We start from the raw sequence: 18729 nt of genomic DNA, 5'->3' as shown, positions 1-18729 counted from the left end.
TTTTCAAGCTGCGGATGTTCTAGTACCTACTACTTTTTCATTTCAAAATGTAATTGTATTTAACCCCCACTGCTCTCCCTCGAGATTAACTTGTTCTAACACTGTATACAAAACATGCATGAAGCACTGTCTTAATACTTACTGAGGTCAGAGCTTCCACATTGGCACCCATAAGACACAGGAACCGGACAACTTCAAGAATGCCATTGTTTGCAGCAAGATGTAAAGGTGTTCTTCCATACTATTGTGGAGAAAATAAAGGGTCATATTAGTCAAAGAATATCATTCCAATGGTTATGATTAATAATAAAACATATCATACAATTGTTATGCACTGATATACTGCAAAGGTACTGTGAAAATTTTAAGAAAAAGCCCTTAGTTTGTAAAGCTCTTTTTAAAGTTCAATTTATTTCAAATCAAGCATTACTGAAGATGTCTGAACATGTCTGCAGTGTTCTCCTAGCGAGGAATAAGAGATGAACATAAGGAGCGCGCATGAAGGGATCTATGATTATAATGACAAAAAGAAAGTGATGAAATATTCCTCATCCTGTTTTTGCTATTTTCTCCAAATATTTCTCCTGACAACAGGTTTTCATATCAATCACTTCTGGTCTTCTACGTTCACAGCTAACATCATAAATAACTCTACTATATACTGTAAATCCTTGCATTACTTGTAAATTCTCTTATCGCATCCTCTTATTACTTCATATTCTCAATACAGTTCTCCCTGTTTTAACCCTACATTCAGAATTTATTTGCTTACTTCAAAAAAGAGTACTTGAAAGCAAAGTTAAGTTTTATGCCAGCTGCAAACTGGAAAGATGCTTACTTGTCAAACTCAAATGTTTACGACATTTTTTACTGCACACAGTCTGTGAAAGAAACTAGCAGTGCCCTCAAATGGTATTGGATATGCATTGGACAATGCTAGTTTTGAGGACCAAGGACAGATGACCCTTAATTAGTTGACTCACATCACCAGTTTCACTGCGGAAGAGGACAAGTAGAAATGAATGTCCTTTACTTCATAAGACCTTTATTTACTCTTTCAAATAAAGTGTATTCTTAAAAAAAATCACTCCAATGTACTTGACTACTGGAAGACTAACAAGACATGAACTTTAATTGCACCTCCTGTGCCATGATCCCATCTCTACTGCATACTTGAAGACTGTTCTTTTCTATGGTATGCTTGAAGTCAGGCTGATCCCATCTGAGCATTTTCAGTTATGAAAAGAGGTGCCAAACCAGCCTTTTGCTGAATTAACTCACTTCCCCAAATGTGTTCTCAGCAGTAGGTCTAAATTTAATTGCCTACTCAATAATACTTAAGCTCAGAGTGCATTACTGTAAGTTTCTTGACTTTGCAGCTGATGATTTTAATTATTAAAACCAAGTGATTGCACTGGGTAACTTTCAAGGCTGAAGACCTACAACTTTAATTAGCTAGCTAATATAGAAAAGGTCAGTTTTCATAACAAGTGTAAGTATTAGTAAAATGTAACTGTATGAATATGCATTTTTTCAGAAAGAGTGAATTACAATATGAGCCAAACAATTGATAATATAAAGATATCTACAAGAAAAAACTTAAGTTTCAGAGCACATAAGAATTCAACGGAGCAGAGAAAGACTGCTTGTATGTGATCACTTGTAGGTGAAGGAATAACCAATAGGCCAATTTCCCCAAAGTACCTTCCTCAGTCATCTAACCACAATTTTTGAAAAGTTTTACTTTTAACATTTTAATTCTGAGAATTCACATACTCTACTGCTGGCAACTTTTTATATACTTTATATATTTTATTCTAAGTTAATGTTTTATCATTGTTTATTTCAATAAATGAACTCAAGAAAGAAAAACATAAGCCAGCTAATATAACATGCATTTTTATAACCAGCAGTAGAATCCACACTTGATTCAATTACTTGTTCAGATGACAGTGCAGATCTGTACTGAATTTAAATTTAATAAAAATGCACCAGTCTTCAATTTTGCAAGCAATTTAATGTTATTAAGACATTTCAAACCAGTGTCTGTTCAGGCCACCAGAAACACACAACCTCTGTTCTCTGGTGCATAGATATGATCTACACATCTGAAGAAGATTGCTGGCACAGACTTCAACATTAGGACTGAGTGGCAAAGTGCACTGTGGTAATTAATTCACTTGGATCTTTATGGATCTTTAATCCATGAACTAAACTGAAAAAGTTAAATCTGCAGCATGTGTCATTCAATGTTTTGCATTTGGCCACTTAAGAGATAAAAATGAGGGAAAAATAATTTTCTGACTAGCAAAGTAGAGAAGGTCATCCAACGCAACAGGTGACCTCCTCAACGAAGCAGTTCAGTGCCATATCCCATTTACCTTATTAGCGACATCCAAGTTACAACCTGCTTCACAAAGTGCCATTACAATAGGGACGTTGCCATCTTTGCAGGCTACATGGAGAGGAGTGTTGCCATGTCTGTCTTGGAAATCTACAAAACAGCCTTGATTGATGAGGGTTTTAACTACATCTATCTGACATCTTCTTACAGCAAGGTGTAGGGCTATATGACCATCCTGAAAATACAAGAGTCAAGATGTGAGGTAAAAATAAAAATTCTATTATTTTTCAGAGTCACAATAATTTTCCAGTAATCGTACTCATTTCCTTGCCTCCAGAATTAAAAAAAAAAAAAAATTGGGGGGAGGCAAAAGGGAAGGGCAGGGATGGAAGAAGGGAGATGCTCAATATCTGTCAGAGCAAATCAACAACAAGTAGAAAGCCAAATTTTTTATTAAGCCAGCAGGCTTTGCAGTGGAATGGATGAATGTAAATACACATTCTCTAGTGAAGACTTCCCAAGAAAGTGGGAGCACGACCAACTGAAAAAACAAGCTCAGCACTGTAAATCACAGTAGTATTTAACAACAGAAGTTAGGGCTGTAAAAGTCGAGCAATCTGTAACTTTAGAGACAGAACTTGCTTTCTCAGTGGAATAACTTACAGGCAACCTAGCTAGAAAAAAAATAATAAAGATCAGTTTACTTCTTCTTTGGGGAAAAAACAAAACAATACTGCACTGAACATGCTTTAGTAACAAGTTTGTAACTACCATCAATAAAGCTAGCTATGAGGACAGACATAGCAAAAGTATAATCTAAGAAATGCAAAGTTTATTTTTTTTGGATCACATTGTGAGAGAGAAAACACGATTTTGGATGAAGTGCACTTGTATTTTTAAATAGATTGATTTTGGTGTACTAGAAACAAATGTCAGGAATCACAGGAAAACATGAAATTCTTTTCTCTAAGTCATTAGTCTGTTCACAGTTACAGAACCAAATGTTCCTTCCATTTTCCTCAATATTATTCATAAGGTGACAACAAATAATCAAAATAATAATAATAATAATAATAATAAAAAAAGTAAAAATAATCAGCTAGCAACTTAAAAGATTAGTGTAGCCAACCATATTCTCTGTAGAAACTGCTCAGAAATCCTAAATAACAAAAAACAATGCTGGGATGCAGCATTCAAATAAATCAATTCAGAGGTATGGCTCTGTGACACCTCTGAACCCTGGAGGCAATTCCTACTAAATGAAATCACTCACCCATAACTAACCTTATCTGTTGCATCAAGGTCAGCTCCATGTTCTGACAAGCATTCCACGATATCATGGTATCCCCTAGCAGATGCTGTCAAAAGTGGAGTCTCTCCTTCTCTGTTTTTAATGTTCACATCACAGCCTGCTTCACAAAGTGCTTTAGCAACAGAGTAGTAGCCATGCCAAGAAGCACAATGCAATGGGGTTTCTTCTTCCTAGAGACACAGAATAAAAGCCCACAATGAAAAAAACAGAAACAAATGTTACAAGAAGCAATTCACCTCCTTAACTTAGAGAGAAAGCAAGATGGCAGGAAAAAGACAGTCTGCTATATAAGCCTTGTAGAAAGGGGATAATTTCAAATGCTGATGTTCTCAAGTGGTTCCTGCTGACACACTAAGGGATTACAATGAAGCAGTAGATTTGCATCATCACCTGGATTCTGGGAGTCTATATTTCTCACTGTAAGGCTATCTGTTGACAACACTCTGAATGTGAGTAGTACTAGATTGGACATTTCCGTGCCATTAAGGCTAACTGCCTTGGTTCTCCTACTAGAAAAGTGATTCTCATTCATAAACACTTTGTACATCCACATCTTGCATGCTAAGGGACTAAAATAGTGTTTAAGACAGATAAGTCACCAAGGAGATATAAATCTCACAAGACTTTTAGCTTGAGACATTTTTTTGTTTGTTTGAACCAAGGAAGATTTAAAACGTCATTTCCAATATCTCTGTATTTTGAAACAATTGGGTGGAACATCATCAAGAAATCCAAATGTTTCATAACAATAAGTTATTGAAACTAATGGTTGTGTATCCCACTACAAAACAAGAACTGTATCAAAGATTTTTTTCAAATTCTAAGAAATGAAATATCCTTTCTGTACTCAATTAATAACAACAGACAATTAGTGCTGATACTAGAGGACGTGGGCTGCAATCAAGTTTTTGTAAAAAAGAAAAAAAAAAATCTAAGGAAGGAAGTAAAAGTTGATTCTGCTTAAACAATACAAATGTAGCCCTACAGGATGCCAAATTTCAGTTCCACAAGTCAACACCCATGCACAAGAGAGTATCAATGAATTTAGGGTTGAACACGTTTTCTTTTTCAGTTAAAACTTTTCTTTCATCTTACAAAACTTGACAGTTCAGAGCTCACAGAACAATAAGCATCTTTAAAGGAGCCCTTCTGAACGCTTCTTCTGTTTTCAAAAATGGCTGATTGACACTTCCGAACTCTCTCACGCCTCATTAAAAAGCTACTGAAATCAAACCAACAAGTAATGAAGCGTTAGCTGAACTCACATACCACCAGCTGGACCTTCATGACGTGAAGCTTCTTCATCTTTAAGCTTCCACTTCTAATCTAATTCGCACTTTCTGAGTACAGTGGTTTATGCACTGTTTTGAGTAGCTATTTATTAAGAGGTACCAAGACCTCCACGATTTCAATTTTTTGTCTTTTCCAAATTCACAGAATCATAGAATGATCCAGGACCTTTAAAGGCAATCTAGTCCAACTCCTCTGCAATGAACAGGGACTCCTACAGCTAGCTCAGGGTGCTCAGAGCCTGGTCCAGCCTGGCCCCGAACGTCTCCAGGGACAGGAGCCTGTTCCAGTGCCTCACCACCCTCACTGTGTAAAACTTCTTCCTTGTACCCAATCTTAATCTCCCCACTTTTAGTTTGAAATCATTTCCCCTTGTCCTGTCACAACAGATCCTCCTGAAGAGTCCGTCCCCTTCCTTCTTACAGCCCTCCTTAAGATACTAAAAGGAAATTCAAACATATTAGAGGCTGCAAGGAAAGGCTTAGAGTTTTGACCACTTACACTAAAGCTGTGTTTCTGTAGGAAAAGCAGAAAGTACTTCACCTTATCTTGGAAGTTTGGATTGGATCCAACACTGCAGAGAAACTGAACCACATCCACATGCCCGTATCGAGCTGCAACATGAAGAGCTGTCTCTCCAGACTGCAATTACAGAAGAACATAACGGTGTAATTTTGTATGTTGCCCTAAATTCACACCACTGTACACCACACTATGTACAGTTTGATTGTCTATACTACTTGGGGCACACCTTTCTTCCTGTACCCTAACAGCTACAATTAGCAGAGGTCTCCAGTTTGCAAACTGTAGTTGTATGTGACCATCACAATACCACCAGACAAAAAGTATTTCTTCAAAGGCAATCCTTCTCTGGAACTTACTTTCCTATTTCATTTGCTGAAGATTGCAGCCACAGTGGAATTTCTGAGTAATGTGAGGAGACTGATGTGTGCATAGTTGTCACTGAAACAGGTATCCTATTCCTATTCTTGCTATCCTTCCCAACTTTACATCCATACATGTAAGGAGTTGACCTAACATTTCATTATATCCTTTGGTACATGTATTTTGGTTATTACATAAAGTAATTTGCAAACTTTTTTTTTTTATAGTTACATTATAAAGAAACAGTATTTCTACTAACAGTGTAATTCCTCTTCCAGTATTTCTATCAGCAATATCAGTATTCAATTCCTAGTATGCCTTTCCTTTTGCTAGTTCAACGATCAAAGCACATTTCACAACTACATACATTTCACAAGTATAACTGCTTCTGTATTGGAGCTTTGGCTAGCACGGAAACATTGCTATGGTATAAGCTTTTAACAGCAACTGGCTTTTCAGGCAAACGTTGCTGAAATAACTGTGAGATACAGGCTAACAGCTCATCAACTTTAAGTTCTTAACCTATTTTGTACTCAATAAAGTAAAATCTATTTGTCAGACTAAAGTGATATTCAATCAAAATGAATCAAAAACAGAATCACGATTTTACACTGAGTTCCAACGCAAAATCCAGTGTTCATGTGAAAATTAATTTAGGTTTGTTCTTCTCCACCTGCCCACCATGTACTCACCACATTTATATGCACACTTGGTTAACATCCATCAGAAGAATAATCAGTACGTTCAGCTACTTAAAAGCTGTGTTATTAAGCCCTATATGTTAGCTTGTAAAACCAAACTAAAAAATTCAGTCATTTTGTAAAGCTATAATGTGATGGAAAACACAGCAATAACGGCAGGATAGCAGAGTCCCAGGCTGCAGCAAGTGAGGAGAAGCCCTAGTGCAGCAGCCGCAAATGTAGAAACAAAAGAAAAAAAGCTGCTTACCTTCAGAAGGCCTCAGGTAGGCAGGAATCTCTTACAAGATACCTTTGCCTCTGCTGCCAACCCTTAAATGAGGTCTGGGAGGGGGTGGGTCCTGGCTCCACCCCTTCTGGTCACTCTGGTGCATTGCTTGCACCTGAGCTCCTTTGGGTTGGCTCTACCTTCCACCAGGTGCTCAACCAACAGCTGTTTCAGGCTGTGACTTAGCATTTTTGCTACACACATGAAGAATCAAAAATTCATAGCTCAAAATCATTTCAGTTCAAAGACCTCTCTCTTTGCAAAGGTAAAGCTTTATGAAAACAAAATACCAAACAAGCTGTTTCCACGAAATATGGAAAAAATGTTGTTCTTACCTTATCCTTAACATCCAAAGGACATTTATTCTCATTCAGAAATTTCAGTGTTTCTATATGACCGTGTCGAGAAGCCCAATAGATTGCGTTAGATCCAGCCTGTCCAAAATTTTTGATTATAGGTGTCAGCAATCACTTTAGAATCCTGATTTTAGACATTTACTGAGGTAAAAATGCACATACATGTATACTGATACACTAAACAAATCAAATTCATCACAGTAAATTTGAGCTTATCACTTACATCAACATTTTTATATATATACTTTTTTTCTTCAAGTTGGTTTAACAACTGGACATATCAATACCAAAAAATCCACCACACTCTATACATGGGTAATTAACAGGATAACTAGCTCTATGCAAGGGATAATCCTCTTCACCCTTGCAAGTGAGATTATGGAGAAGTCATAAAATAAAAACCTCTGTTGTGCTTATTCTTCCATTTATTAGGTAGGAGCAGACAGTGCTTCAAGTTCACTTTAAAAAAGACCCAGATCATTCAAAGATATTTTGAAGAAGCACTAACTGCAAAGTGTACCTGAATTTTAGTTAGTATCTTTAGATTAGTATCATTCAAATTACCACAACTAATAAAGTGATCAAAATGAGGGTATATGCATTAATAACAAATGAAGGTATAAAAAATTTGCATTTATCTTTTTGCTATGGAGACAAGTGAATACCTTACAAAACAAGATCTACAGCACATTCTTTTTCATCTCCAGTACAACCTGTTCTGAACTGCCTGTCCCCTGCTAGCTGTACTGAATGTGAAAATCTTATATAGAAATGGTGAAAAATCAGAATTCTTACTTTGTCTTGGACATCAATACGGGATCCGCGCTTTAGAAGCAACTGAAGCATCTGAATGTTTCCACAGCCAGCAGCAATGAGTAGTGGAGGTGTTCCATGCTAATAATGAAAAATACAAGCAAGAATAACCTATTTAAATTTTGAAGGATTAAGAACAGAGATTGGAATAAAAGAAAGACAGTTAATGGCATCTCTGGGTGTCCAGTTTTAAACAAGTCTTTGGGGAATACTGTACAGGAAACAACTACCCCTTTGTCCAACTAAATTTATTATATATCAGTTTGCTGCATTTTTTGCGATGAAGTCACACTAGCTAAATGACACAAAATATTAACAGCACACTTTTCAAACTAGGAATAATAATGTTAAGTTCTCACTAGCCCAGTTTTCAAAAGATGGCCCCTTTCACAATTTCTTTATAGCTGCATTTCAAACAGCTTAGAAAAAAAGAAAAGAGTATAAAAAGAATATTAAGTTTTTGGCCACAATACCTCAAAAACTCACTAACAACATATTAGGAAGTTAAATGGTACTGCAGCATTTGAACAAAAATGCGTATTCAGGACTCCTTCACAGCAAAATGATAAACGCTTTACTTTCACAGTACTCTTCAAGAATACTTCTTGAAGTGTTTTATAATGAACATTATAATCATTCAAAAAAAAAAAAACAAAAAAAAACAAAACCTGAAAATCAAAGCTGAGATGATTTATCTAAGGTTTAACAGCAGAGCCAGCAGTGGAACCTCAGTCTCCTAGGCTCAATTATAAAATACTCCCACTCAAGCAGCTGCAGGATACTAAAATTCTTCAGCAGGCAACTCATTTTGTTTCTGAAAATGAATGGCCCAATATAACATTGTGTTTGTATATACACTTTCTTCTGTATGGGACTTTTGTTTCTGAGAGCACTTTGCAAAGCTGGTTTGTCAGTCTGGTTATTTGTACATGTTCGGCCACCTTTATGTGTTCTAAGAAACAGTTGCAAACTGAAGCAAAGGCTAATCTCTAATATAACAAAGCTCTTTTATATAGATTTGATTAGTAGTTTTTCAATGGCTTACTTTTTCAAAAGCATATTTCAGGCTCCATTTTCAGGTAGTCTGAGAAGACTGCAGGCAGAACTTACTAAAATTTTCCCTAAAGAAAGGCAGAACAATTTCCCATCCACTTGACATTTCTTTTTCATTTCATGTGTTACATTTCTATTACAGCCACACTGACGTATTCCACAAGGTTAGAACTAGTTTGCCACCCACCTCATCACAGACCCACACTCTACCTTGTTAGGTTGATTGACATCGTAATTTGTCAGAGATCCCAGAAGGTGCTGTAATCCAGGAAGATTATCATCATTGATGGCATGAATAATAGCTTTCATCACAAAAGAATCTTCCTCATCCTTGTAATTAAAGACAAAGAAGAAAAACTGTTAGCTTCAAGAAAAATAACCCCTCTTAAACTCAACAGTTGCCAAGACACTGTAAAATTTTAAAAAGTGAAATTCTGAAGTCTTCTGATGAAAGTAATCCTTTGTGAAGCTTATAGATAAAATGTTTGAATGTTGTTTGAAAGTCACACCAAAAAGCTCTGCACCTTTTTTAGTTCAATAATACTTAATCTATAAACTCATTATTCACTAAGATTCCAGACGCAGAACTAATTAAGGCAGAACTAATTACACTCATCTATCCATCCAAAGGGAAATGGTCAGCAGCCTACTATGCCTCTTGATTGCACAAACTTATATGGCTGGATAGGATCTACTCAAGGGTGCTGATGGAGCTGGTTGAAGTGCTAAACAAGCCACTCTGAAAAATTTACCAGCAATCTTGGCTATCTGGGGAGCTCCCAATTGACTAGGTACTAGCAAATGCAATGCCCATCTGCAGATAGTGCAGAAAGGAAGATCAGAGGAATTACAGGCCTGTCATTTTGACCTTGGTGCCAGGCAAGATCATTGAGCAGATCACCATCAAATGGCACATACAGGACAATCAGGTGATCAGACCTTGTCAGAATTGACTTATAGTTCTGCCTGACTAACCTGGTCTTCTTCTACAACAACATTACCCACTTAGTGGATGAGGGAAAGGCTATGGATACTGTTTACTTGGATTTCAGGAAGGCATTCAATTCTGTTGCCCAAAACCTCCTCCTAGACAAACTCGCTCCTCATGACTTGGGAGGATGTACTGTTCACTGGGTAAAAAACTAGTTGGATGGCTGAGTCCAAAGGGTCTTTGTGAATGGAGTTAAATCTGGTTGGTAACTGTTCACAGGTGGTATGTCAGTTTTTATATCTTTATCAATAATATTGATGAGGGTATTGAGTGTGCTTTCAGCTTTACACCATGTTGGGAAGGAGTGTTATCTGCTTGAGGGTTATCCTTCTGCAGACGGATTTGGATAGACTATACGTACGGTCTGTATTCAACTGCATGGCATTTAACAATGCAAGATGCTGGGGTGCTGCACTTACGTCATAACAACCACATGCAGTGGTATACATTTCAGGAAAAGTGGTTGGAAAACTTCCTAATAGAGAAGGGGATGCTGATCAGTAAGTAGCCAGTTGAACATGCGGGTGCAGTGTCCCCAGGTGGCCAAGAATGCCAATGGTGTGCTGGCTTACATCAGAAATAGTATGGCCAATGGAAAAGTGATTGTCCCTCTATATTTGGTTAGACTGCATGAATTGAATACTGTCTTCAGTTTTGGGCCCATTAATACAAAAAAGAATATTGACTTGTCTAAGCATGGGAAAAGAGCAACAAACATAACGAAAGGACTATGAAACATGACATATGAGGGGTGGCTGAAGGAACTGGGGCTATGTAGTCTGGAGAAAAGGAGGTTGAGGAAAGACCTCATTACTCTCTACTACAACCTGACAGGAGGTTGCAGCGAAGACAGTGTCAACTCTTTTCTAAGGTGACATGTGGCAATAGCCCTAAGTTGTGCCCTCCCTCCTTTCAAGAAGTGGTTTAGATTGGAAATCAGGAAGAATTTCTTCAGAAAAAAATGGTGGTCAGGTATTGGTCAGTTATTGCCCAGGGAGGCGGTAGAACCACCATACCTGGAGATATTTAAGAGATGTGTGTATGTGACATGGTTTAGTGGCACACTTTTCAGTGTTAGGTACATCACTGGACTTGAGGATCTTAAAGGCCTTTTCTAACATGTTCAAGACATTAAAAAAAAAGATGTACACAAATACAAAAAACAGAATAAAGTTTTGTGTTATCCAGGGATATGCTGTAGAAGAGGTACTTTGGATCCAGCTTTCATACATTCCTATGGACCAGGTAGGAATCTACAAAATAAATAATGAGCCTAGGTATGTTTGCGGACATAACTTTATTTTTCTCCTATGCACTAAAATTCACTGAGCCAAATATCTGAACCTCTTACTTCCTTCATACTGTGATTTCTGACTTTTTAAAAATCTAACATTAGAATGTGCAGAAGATGATCTCTTCTGCTGCAATACAGGTATGAAATGCTAATGGAGTGTTAAAAGACATAATGACAGCTGATAAGCTGGGGTGGGGGAAGTGGGTTAAGTGGAAAAAAGAGAATAAGCAGCGTGGAAGCAAAAAGATAGGAGAAAATGGAGACAAAGATATGTGGGGTTACAGAGGAGGGACACAAAGAAGATAACAAGAACAAAAGAGGCTTTGTGAAATTTTTGAATGTGACTCCCATCTTCAAGAAGGGCCATAAGGAAGATCCGGGGAACTATAAGCCTGTCAGCCTGACCTCAGTACCAGGGAAGGTTATGGAGTAAATCATCTTGGATGAGATTGCACAGCATGTACGCAGTGTCCAGGGGATCAGGCCCAGCCAGCACGGGTTCGTGAAAGGCAGGTCGTGCTTGACCAACCTCATCTCCTTCTATGACTGGGTGACTAGTCTGATAGATGAGGGAAGGGCTTTTGATGTAGTCTTCCTAGACTTCAGCAAAGCCTTTGAGACGGTCCCTCACAGGCTTCTTCTGGGGAAACTGGCTGCCCGTGGTCTGAACAGATATACACTTCTTTGGGTAAGGAACTGGCTACAGCGCCGTGCCCAGCGGGTCGTGGTGAATGGAGTGAAGTCCAGATGGCGACCCGTTTCAACTGGTGTCCCCCAGGGGTCGGTACTGGGGCCCATCTTGTTTAATATCTTTACTGATGACCTAGATGAGGGCATTGAGTGCACCCTCAGTAAGTTTGCAGATGACACCAAGTTGGGAGGTGGTGTTGATCTGCCTGAGGGTAGGGCGGCCCTTCAGAGGGATTTAGACAGGCTGAACCGCTGAGCTGAGGTAAATGGGATGAGGTTCAACAAGGCCAAGTGCCGGGTCCTGCACTTTGGGCACAACAACCCTATGCAGTTATAGGCTTGGGGGTGAGTGGCTGGATGAGTGTGAAGAAGAGAAGGACCTGGGGGTGTTGGTTGATGCTCGGCTGAACATGAGCCGACAGTGTGCCAAGAGGGCCAACGGCATCCTGGCCAGCATTAGAAACAGTGTGGCCAGCAGAAGCAGGGAGGTGATCATCCCCTGTACACAGCACTGGTGAGGCCGCACCTCGAGTACTGTGTTCAGTTTTGGGCTCCTCACTACAGGAAAGATGTTGAGGTCCTGGAGTGTGTCCAGAGAAGGGCAACGAAACTGGTGAGGGGTCTGGAGCACAAACCTTATGAGGAGCGGCTGAGGGAGCTGGGATTGTTCAGTCTGGAGAAGAGGAGGCTCAGGGGAGAACTCATTGCACTGTACAACCTCCTGAAGGGAGGTTGTGGTGAAGAGGGATTTGGCCTCTTCTCCCAGGCAATGAGCAGGACACAGGGCAATGGCCGCAAGTTGTATCAGAGGAGGTTTAGGTTGGACATAAGGAAGAACTTTTTTTCTCAGAGAGTGGTCAGGCACTGGAATGGCTGCCCAGGGACGTGGTGGAGTTGCTGTCCCTGGCAGCGTTCAAGAGGCGTCTGGATGACGTGCTGCGTGATATGGTTTAGTACTAGTGGTGGCAATGGTGATGAGGAGACGGTTGGACTGGATGATCTTATAGGTCGTTTCCAACCTTGTGATTCTATGATTCTATGATTCTATGAAGTATGATCCTATTAATGCTCAGGAAAAATGAATTTACCCAGCTCTAAACATATTATTGCTGATCACATGGGATTTCTGAATAGGGAGAGTAAGATAAATAAGATGCTCCTGGATTTATGAGAAAGTGTTAATTTCAAAGCATACAGTTGCTACTACTTAAAATCCAGTAGATATATACAACCTGAAAAACTGAATACTGCCAACTCTAAAATTTTGTCCTTAAGTAACTGCGTAGTATCCTTAGTTTGATATTGCTGTCCAGCATTTATCATATTATGGATGCTCAGTAATTCTGAATGTTCTGTTAAAAATACCGACAGTATTATTTTATGCTACACTGTGCCATGAAAAAAAATCAGATGCAACTTTTCCACATTATAATTGCTACAGTACTAAAATTCCCCCTGAGTAAAACTGAAAAAACTGAGACAAATGAATTTCAAGCACAAGCTGATCAGTCTCAGTAACTTGTGGGATAAAGAATGTGGTAGTATTGCTAATGAGTGGTAAAGCTCAACAATAACTTGAGCCAGACGTAAACACCCACAGCACCCAGCCCTTACATGTAACCAGACTTGGCTGTGCGGGAAAACTGTCATGTTGCGCAGGTATAAAAGGCGGTAAGCACCGCCAATAAAAGTCCTTTGTTCTGCACCAGCGAAGGACGCAGCATCTCTTTTGCCACACCTGCAAGGGAGCTCGGTGACCTCTTGCAACAGTAACTGATAAATGGAATTTCAAAGTTGGTGTCACACACAAGATCAGACTGTGGATAATTGCCCTTTGTAGATTTAAAATCTATTTCTTCCTACATCTGAGGATTTATTAATCCTGCACATTTTGTCCAATATTTGCCTTAGAATCATTTCAGAAAACATTATTCCAGATGTATAAAGGCATCCTAATCATATAAGTATACACTTACCAGAGTATCATCACTCCTAGCAACACTCATATTACTTCTGGACAAGAAGGATCTTGATAATCTTTGGCACAAGGATATCAAGCGTACTGATTGCTTTTTAAAAATAAGAAGAGAAAAGCTAAATTAAAACAAGAATCGAAACAGTACTTGCGATAGAATGCTATATGCCTTTTAAAGGAAGACTGTCTACTAATAACACTAGCAAGTTTTATTCCAACCTCTCTCCCATCTCTTTTTGAAGTTGCATTTGAATCTTCAACTGTAATACAGATAGGCTATTTATTTACACTAGTAGAACTGTATAATATTTTTGGATTGGTACTATTTCATTCAGATACAGATAGCATATAGATACTGATATAGATTCAGATACAGAGCAAAACATAGAAAGTATTTAAATGCATAGATTTTAAAGCACACACAGAAAATCTAACTGGGCATAAATTAATTGACAACATTCCCTTAAGCTGTTATTGTAATATATATTTATATATGTATATATATATACATGTGTATATACATATATGCAGTAACATAGACTTATAATTTAATATTAAGGAAGAAAATTAGTATTTCAGTTTAATAAACACCACAGATATTTTCCAAACAGAAACACTGCACTGTGGCAAAATAAACAAACAAATAAATAAATAAAAATTACAAGTATATCTGGATAGTTTTTGTTTCTGCTCAGTGGCTTAGCAAAATTACTGTACTTCTGGACTCTATTGAAATCAGTAAAACTCTTTTTCTAATATTACAGACTTCTGTTGTGTCATGTTTCACTCTCCTCGTATAAATAGTAGTCAGTCCTTGCTTACTATCAGTTTGAACTCCCTAGTGTGCACACAGAAGGAAAGAACTGTCATTAAGTGTTCCCTGCATTGACCAACAACTTCAGCTAATACCCTGCCTCATTTCTGAGAAGATTAAATGATGTTCTCCTGTAAACAGACTGACAGTGTCAGAGCAAAAGCCCTTTGCAAAAGAGACTAGCTTTTACTTCCTATTCTGCTTCGTGTTGGCATAACTTGGTGGAACAATAATTCTGTGAGGCCTGCTTAAAAACGGTTTGATTTACCTGTATTACTGCCACAAAAACATGAACCTACATCTGGGAGTGCCTTTACTCTATAAATATGAGCAAGATAGGTGATAACAACAAACAACTAGACACATAAACACTCCACACACATGAGCACTTCTGTGCAGATCATTAGCAAGGAAGTCTTCTCACTATACTCAATCTCCTACTTTATTCCAAATGACAAAGGAAAAGCATGTTTTTCTGGAGCAGGTAGCACTATTGTATTTATATGTTACCAGCACTGAGATGATTTATTGAATGACTTACTTTCCATTTTCGCCGTGCTGCAAACTTCTTGAATTTCTCCATATTCACTGCAGATGCTTTCCTACTTAGTGCTTGCTGAGTGTCTTTAGGCTGTGAGCAAAAGTAAAATGTAGCTATGAAATATCCCACAGTTACAACCAGAATTTTCATAAAACATCTTCCTTTATGTAAAACTTCCAAATAGTTTATTATATTATGATGATGTTTTTATAGTGTAAGCATGTATTTGAATACCCACAATCTAGTGAGGCATGCAGGTGGAATTCCCTATGAATACAGTCTAAAGAAAATCCAGGTCTAAGAATATTTAATGAAATACTAAGTTGGGTTTTTTGTTTTTTTTTTAAACAATAAATCAAAAAGCCAAAGAATGTTGATTTATCATTCTAAAGATAAGCTTCATTATTATGTATCACTGTGATGGAAGAACTGTGTACTATTTCCTACACAAAACATGTCTTCTAGGAAAATTTCCTGGCTGAATTTAGTTAACCTTTGTTCTGATCTCTGAGTCAGTAGCTAGATACTGCTGGAACAAAATAATAATCATATCCTACCTACCTATGCAGTAAATTCAGCCTTTGATATTTCTCACAGGCTAATGTCAAGCACCAGTCACCAGTGAAACATATGTAGTTTTGCAAAGCATGATGCTGTGTTTAAAGTTATTTTTATTGGGAAGTACGGGTAAAGGTAATGATGAGAAGAAGGAAGAGAGGATATGAGCAGTGGAGAAGGCAGAAGGAGAATATTTGGAAGGTTAAGATTATGAAGGAACACTGCAAGGTACAAAATATAATAACTCCTGTTGGAGGAATGGAAAATGTGTACGTGAAACACAAACGTAGTGCTTGCTATACTGGTTTCAAAATCACTTCAATATGACCCCAGATGTCTATTTCACACCTGTACTAGTTAAGATTAACTCAAAAAAGTCAGCAGAACAGAGAATACTGCTACTTTTTCCTGTCAAAACTGCAGTTTGGCATATTGCTGTGGAAGTATATCTGCCCAAGGATGCTAAACGTGAACTGGTTCCCTGGAAAGTGGAAAGAGGCCACAGTGCAATCTCAAGGCTTGGGAAATCATTGCTGCTAAAGACATTTACTATTCATAATTACAATTTGATAGGGTATTGAAAAAAATCCATGACATGCATTAGTGCACACTTTAAGAAGAGTGACAGGTCCACTTTTTCCCTTTTAGCCTAGAAACGCTACAAAAGCTTATCCTTAAACAACCACTGGAAGACTGAAGGAAGTTGAGGACTGCCCCACATCAACTGCCTTCAGTCTAAAGGGGAAAAAAAGACAGAAGAGAGAGGACTCATCTATGCCTGATCTGAATAAGGAGATTAGAAGACAACAAAGGGACTGGGTTGAGATAATGCATCTTTGTCAGTACAGTGCTCTCTGAACTCTCGCTTCTCTGGATGAACATGAATTTTATCTTAACAATAAACTGCCCTTCTTGCATAAATTGCATATGTAAATGAAGTCCACAGTTCACACACACTAGAATTCATACAGATAGCCTTCAAAAGCAGTAAGATATATTTAACAATTAGACCAATTGTCAATTTGAAAGCTTTGCTGAAGAACTTAACATGTGAAAGTGGAATAAGAAATCAAGAACGATTAAAAAACAGAACAGAGAATGAACTGCATGCTCACCTTGATCCAAGGATGCAGCAAACTATCTTGAATAGTCATTCTCTTCCTGTAATAGGAGAAAAGAGAATTGTTTCTGGTAGTAAAAAATAGAAAATACTATATAGTAAAAAAAATAACATTGTAAAACATTCTGTAATTTGAAATATTAGAGACATTTCAGAGTGCAACAATGCATATGCAAGAGGAACAACTCACTTTGGATCCTTGACTAGAAGTCTTCGTATAAAATCTTTAGCTAGGGCACTGGTATTACTGAAGAATTCTTCTTCAAATTCATAATTCACAGCAGACACGTTTGCTAATGTTTCCTGCTTGGTTTCTCCAAGAAATGGCGATGCACCACTTAGACTGCAGAAATACAGAACCCTCCTCACATTACATGTTGAAACACTTAACTCTTTTAACTCGTTTAACTCTCTCAGCTCAAACAACAGCAGAAAGTGAACATTTTTTTTTTTTGCTTTAAGACTGGAAATACTATTTTCAGGAAGGTTTGATTTAACAGGGCAAAAAAATTCTCTGCAATTTTAGAGAGTATTACCTACAGATTTGAAGATAGCTTCCCACGCAATCTCATGGCCCACTAATGACCATTCTAATCAATAATTATAATACTGCTTTTGTGATTATTCAACTTGAAACATCTTCTGCAATCAAAATTAGTTGATTTGCATAGGCATCCCCAAAATCCCAGAGAACAGATTAAAAATCTAGCAATTCTAAGAACTGCCCATAGATTTTTGTACTTACAGGATGTAAGTTATGACACCAATGCTCCTGGAATAAAAAAAGGGAGAGTGGAGGGAAATGGAGAAAGAGAAGGAAAAACATAAGTTTAGAACACATAAATAACCATAACATCTATTTCAAATAAGATCTAGTAACTCACCACATATCTGCTTCAAGTCCAAGAGGCTCATAATTTACTATTTCAGGAGCTAAAGGAAAAAATAAATAGATCAGAATATAGCCCATGAGGAAATCTATTTCAACCTATATAAGTCAGAGATAATAAACTAAGACGCTGACAGACTAAATACCTTTAACATATATATTCCTACTATAAAAGTAGGAATGAGTGCTACAAACTGCTTAGTTAAATTTCAAAATATCATAAATTACCAAAAGTAATGCCTTCTATTTATTTAAGTGGAAACTACAACAGATACAAGGAGTGCAATAACACAGTTTGAGAGATCAAATTCTCAGCTAGAAAACACTACTTTTCAACACATTCACAATGATTTGCTATGCATTTTCACCAGAAATGGACAAAATGCATGCCACATTCATAAAAATCTGCACCAGAAGAGGTAACCCACTGTCGCTGCTATCACAGCTGAAGTAGTCCCGTCCCTCACTGTGCTCACATCCACTATTAAAGTTCCATAAACATTCAGCAAGTCAATGAATGGCAGTGGGTGCAATGTTTTCCACAGAGGAGTTATACACCTCTGCTTCATACACGCTTCCATGTCACACACAGTTTCATTAGAATGCCTCTCTGCTGCCACCTCTTACATGGCAACAAAATGTAATGGAATATTGTCAGGAATATTAAACTTCCACTGCCATACCCCCAGCATGTGTCTCTGATGAAATGGATCAATATAATAATACAGGAGGCATTACTTTTGGAGCAGCCACCATGTAAACTCTATCTCAGTCAAGCCAAGCTAAACCACATTTATCGTTTCACAGACTGGGAAGGAAGAGTTTTAACAACATCAAG

The 18729-nt window shown here is 37.8% G+C and overlaps 1 protein-coding gene across 4 annotated transcripts in view; it reads right to left on the bottom strand.

The window, feature by feature from the left end:
* DAPK1 (death associated protein kinase 1) overlaps positions 1-18729 on the bottom strand; it is a 91969-nt gene that overhangs the window by 20326 nt on the left and 52914 nt on the right. For all 4 annotated transcript variants that reach the window (XR_006180267.1, XM_042877401.1, XM_042877403.1 and 1 more), the window contains exons 6-18: positions 17887-17935; positions 17748-17774; positions 17193-17345; positions 16998-17043; positions 15325-15414; positions 13971-14063; positions 9230-9349; positions 7949-8047; positions 7133-7231; positions 5490-5588; positions 3629-3826; positions 2382-2579; positions 143-241 (exon numbers count right to left, since the gene is read on the bottom strand). Coding sequence is in view for 3 of the 4 variants with exons in the window: in XM_042877401.1 (XP_042733335.1) it covers positions 143-241; positions 2382-2579; positions 3629-3826; positions 5490-5588; positions 7133-7231; positions 7949-8047; positions 9230-9349; positions 13971-14063; positions 15325-15414; positions 16998-17043; positions 17193-17345; positions 17748-17774; positions 17887-17935 (1370 nt within the window). In the remaining variant the exon portion in view is untranslated. The remainder of the gene's footprint in view (positions 1-142; positions 242-2381; positions 2580-3628; positions 3827-5489; positions 5589-7132; positions 7232-7948; positions 8048-9229; positions 9350-13970; positions 14064-15324; positions 15415-16997; positions 17044-17192; positions 17346-17747; positions 17775-17886; positions 17936-18729) is intronic.

This window comes from Lagopus leucura, unplaced genomic scaffold, assembly GCF_019238085.1.
Source record: "Lagopus leucura isolate 7727_CA_CO unplaced genomic scaffold, USGS_WTPT01 Super-Scaffold_100018, whole genome shotgun sequence".
Lineage (NCBI taxonomy): Eukaryota > Metazoa > Chordata > Aves > Galliformes > Phasianidae > Lagopus > Lagopus leucura.
This window is presented reverse-complemented; position numbering and strand designations above follow the sequence as displayed.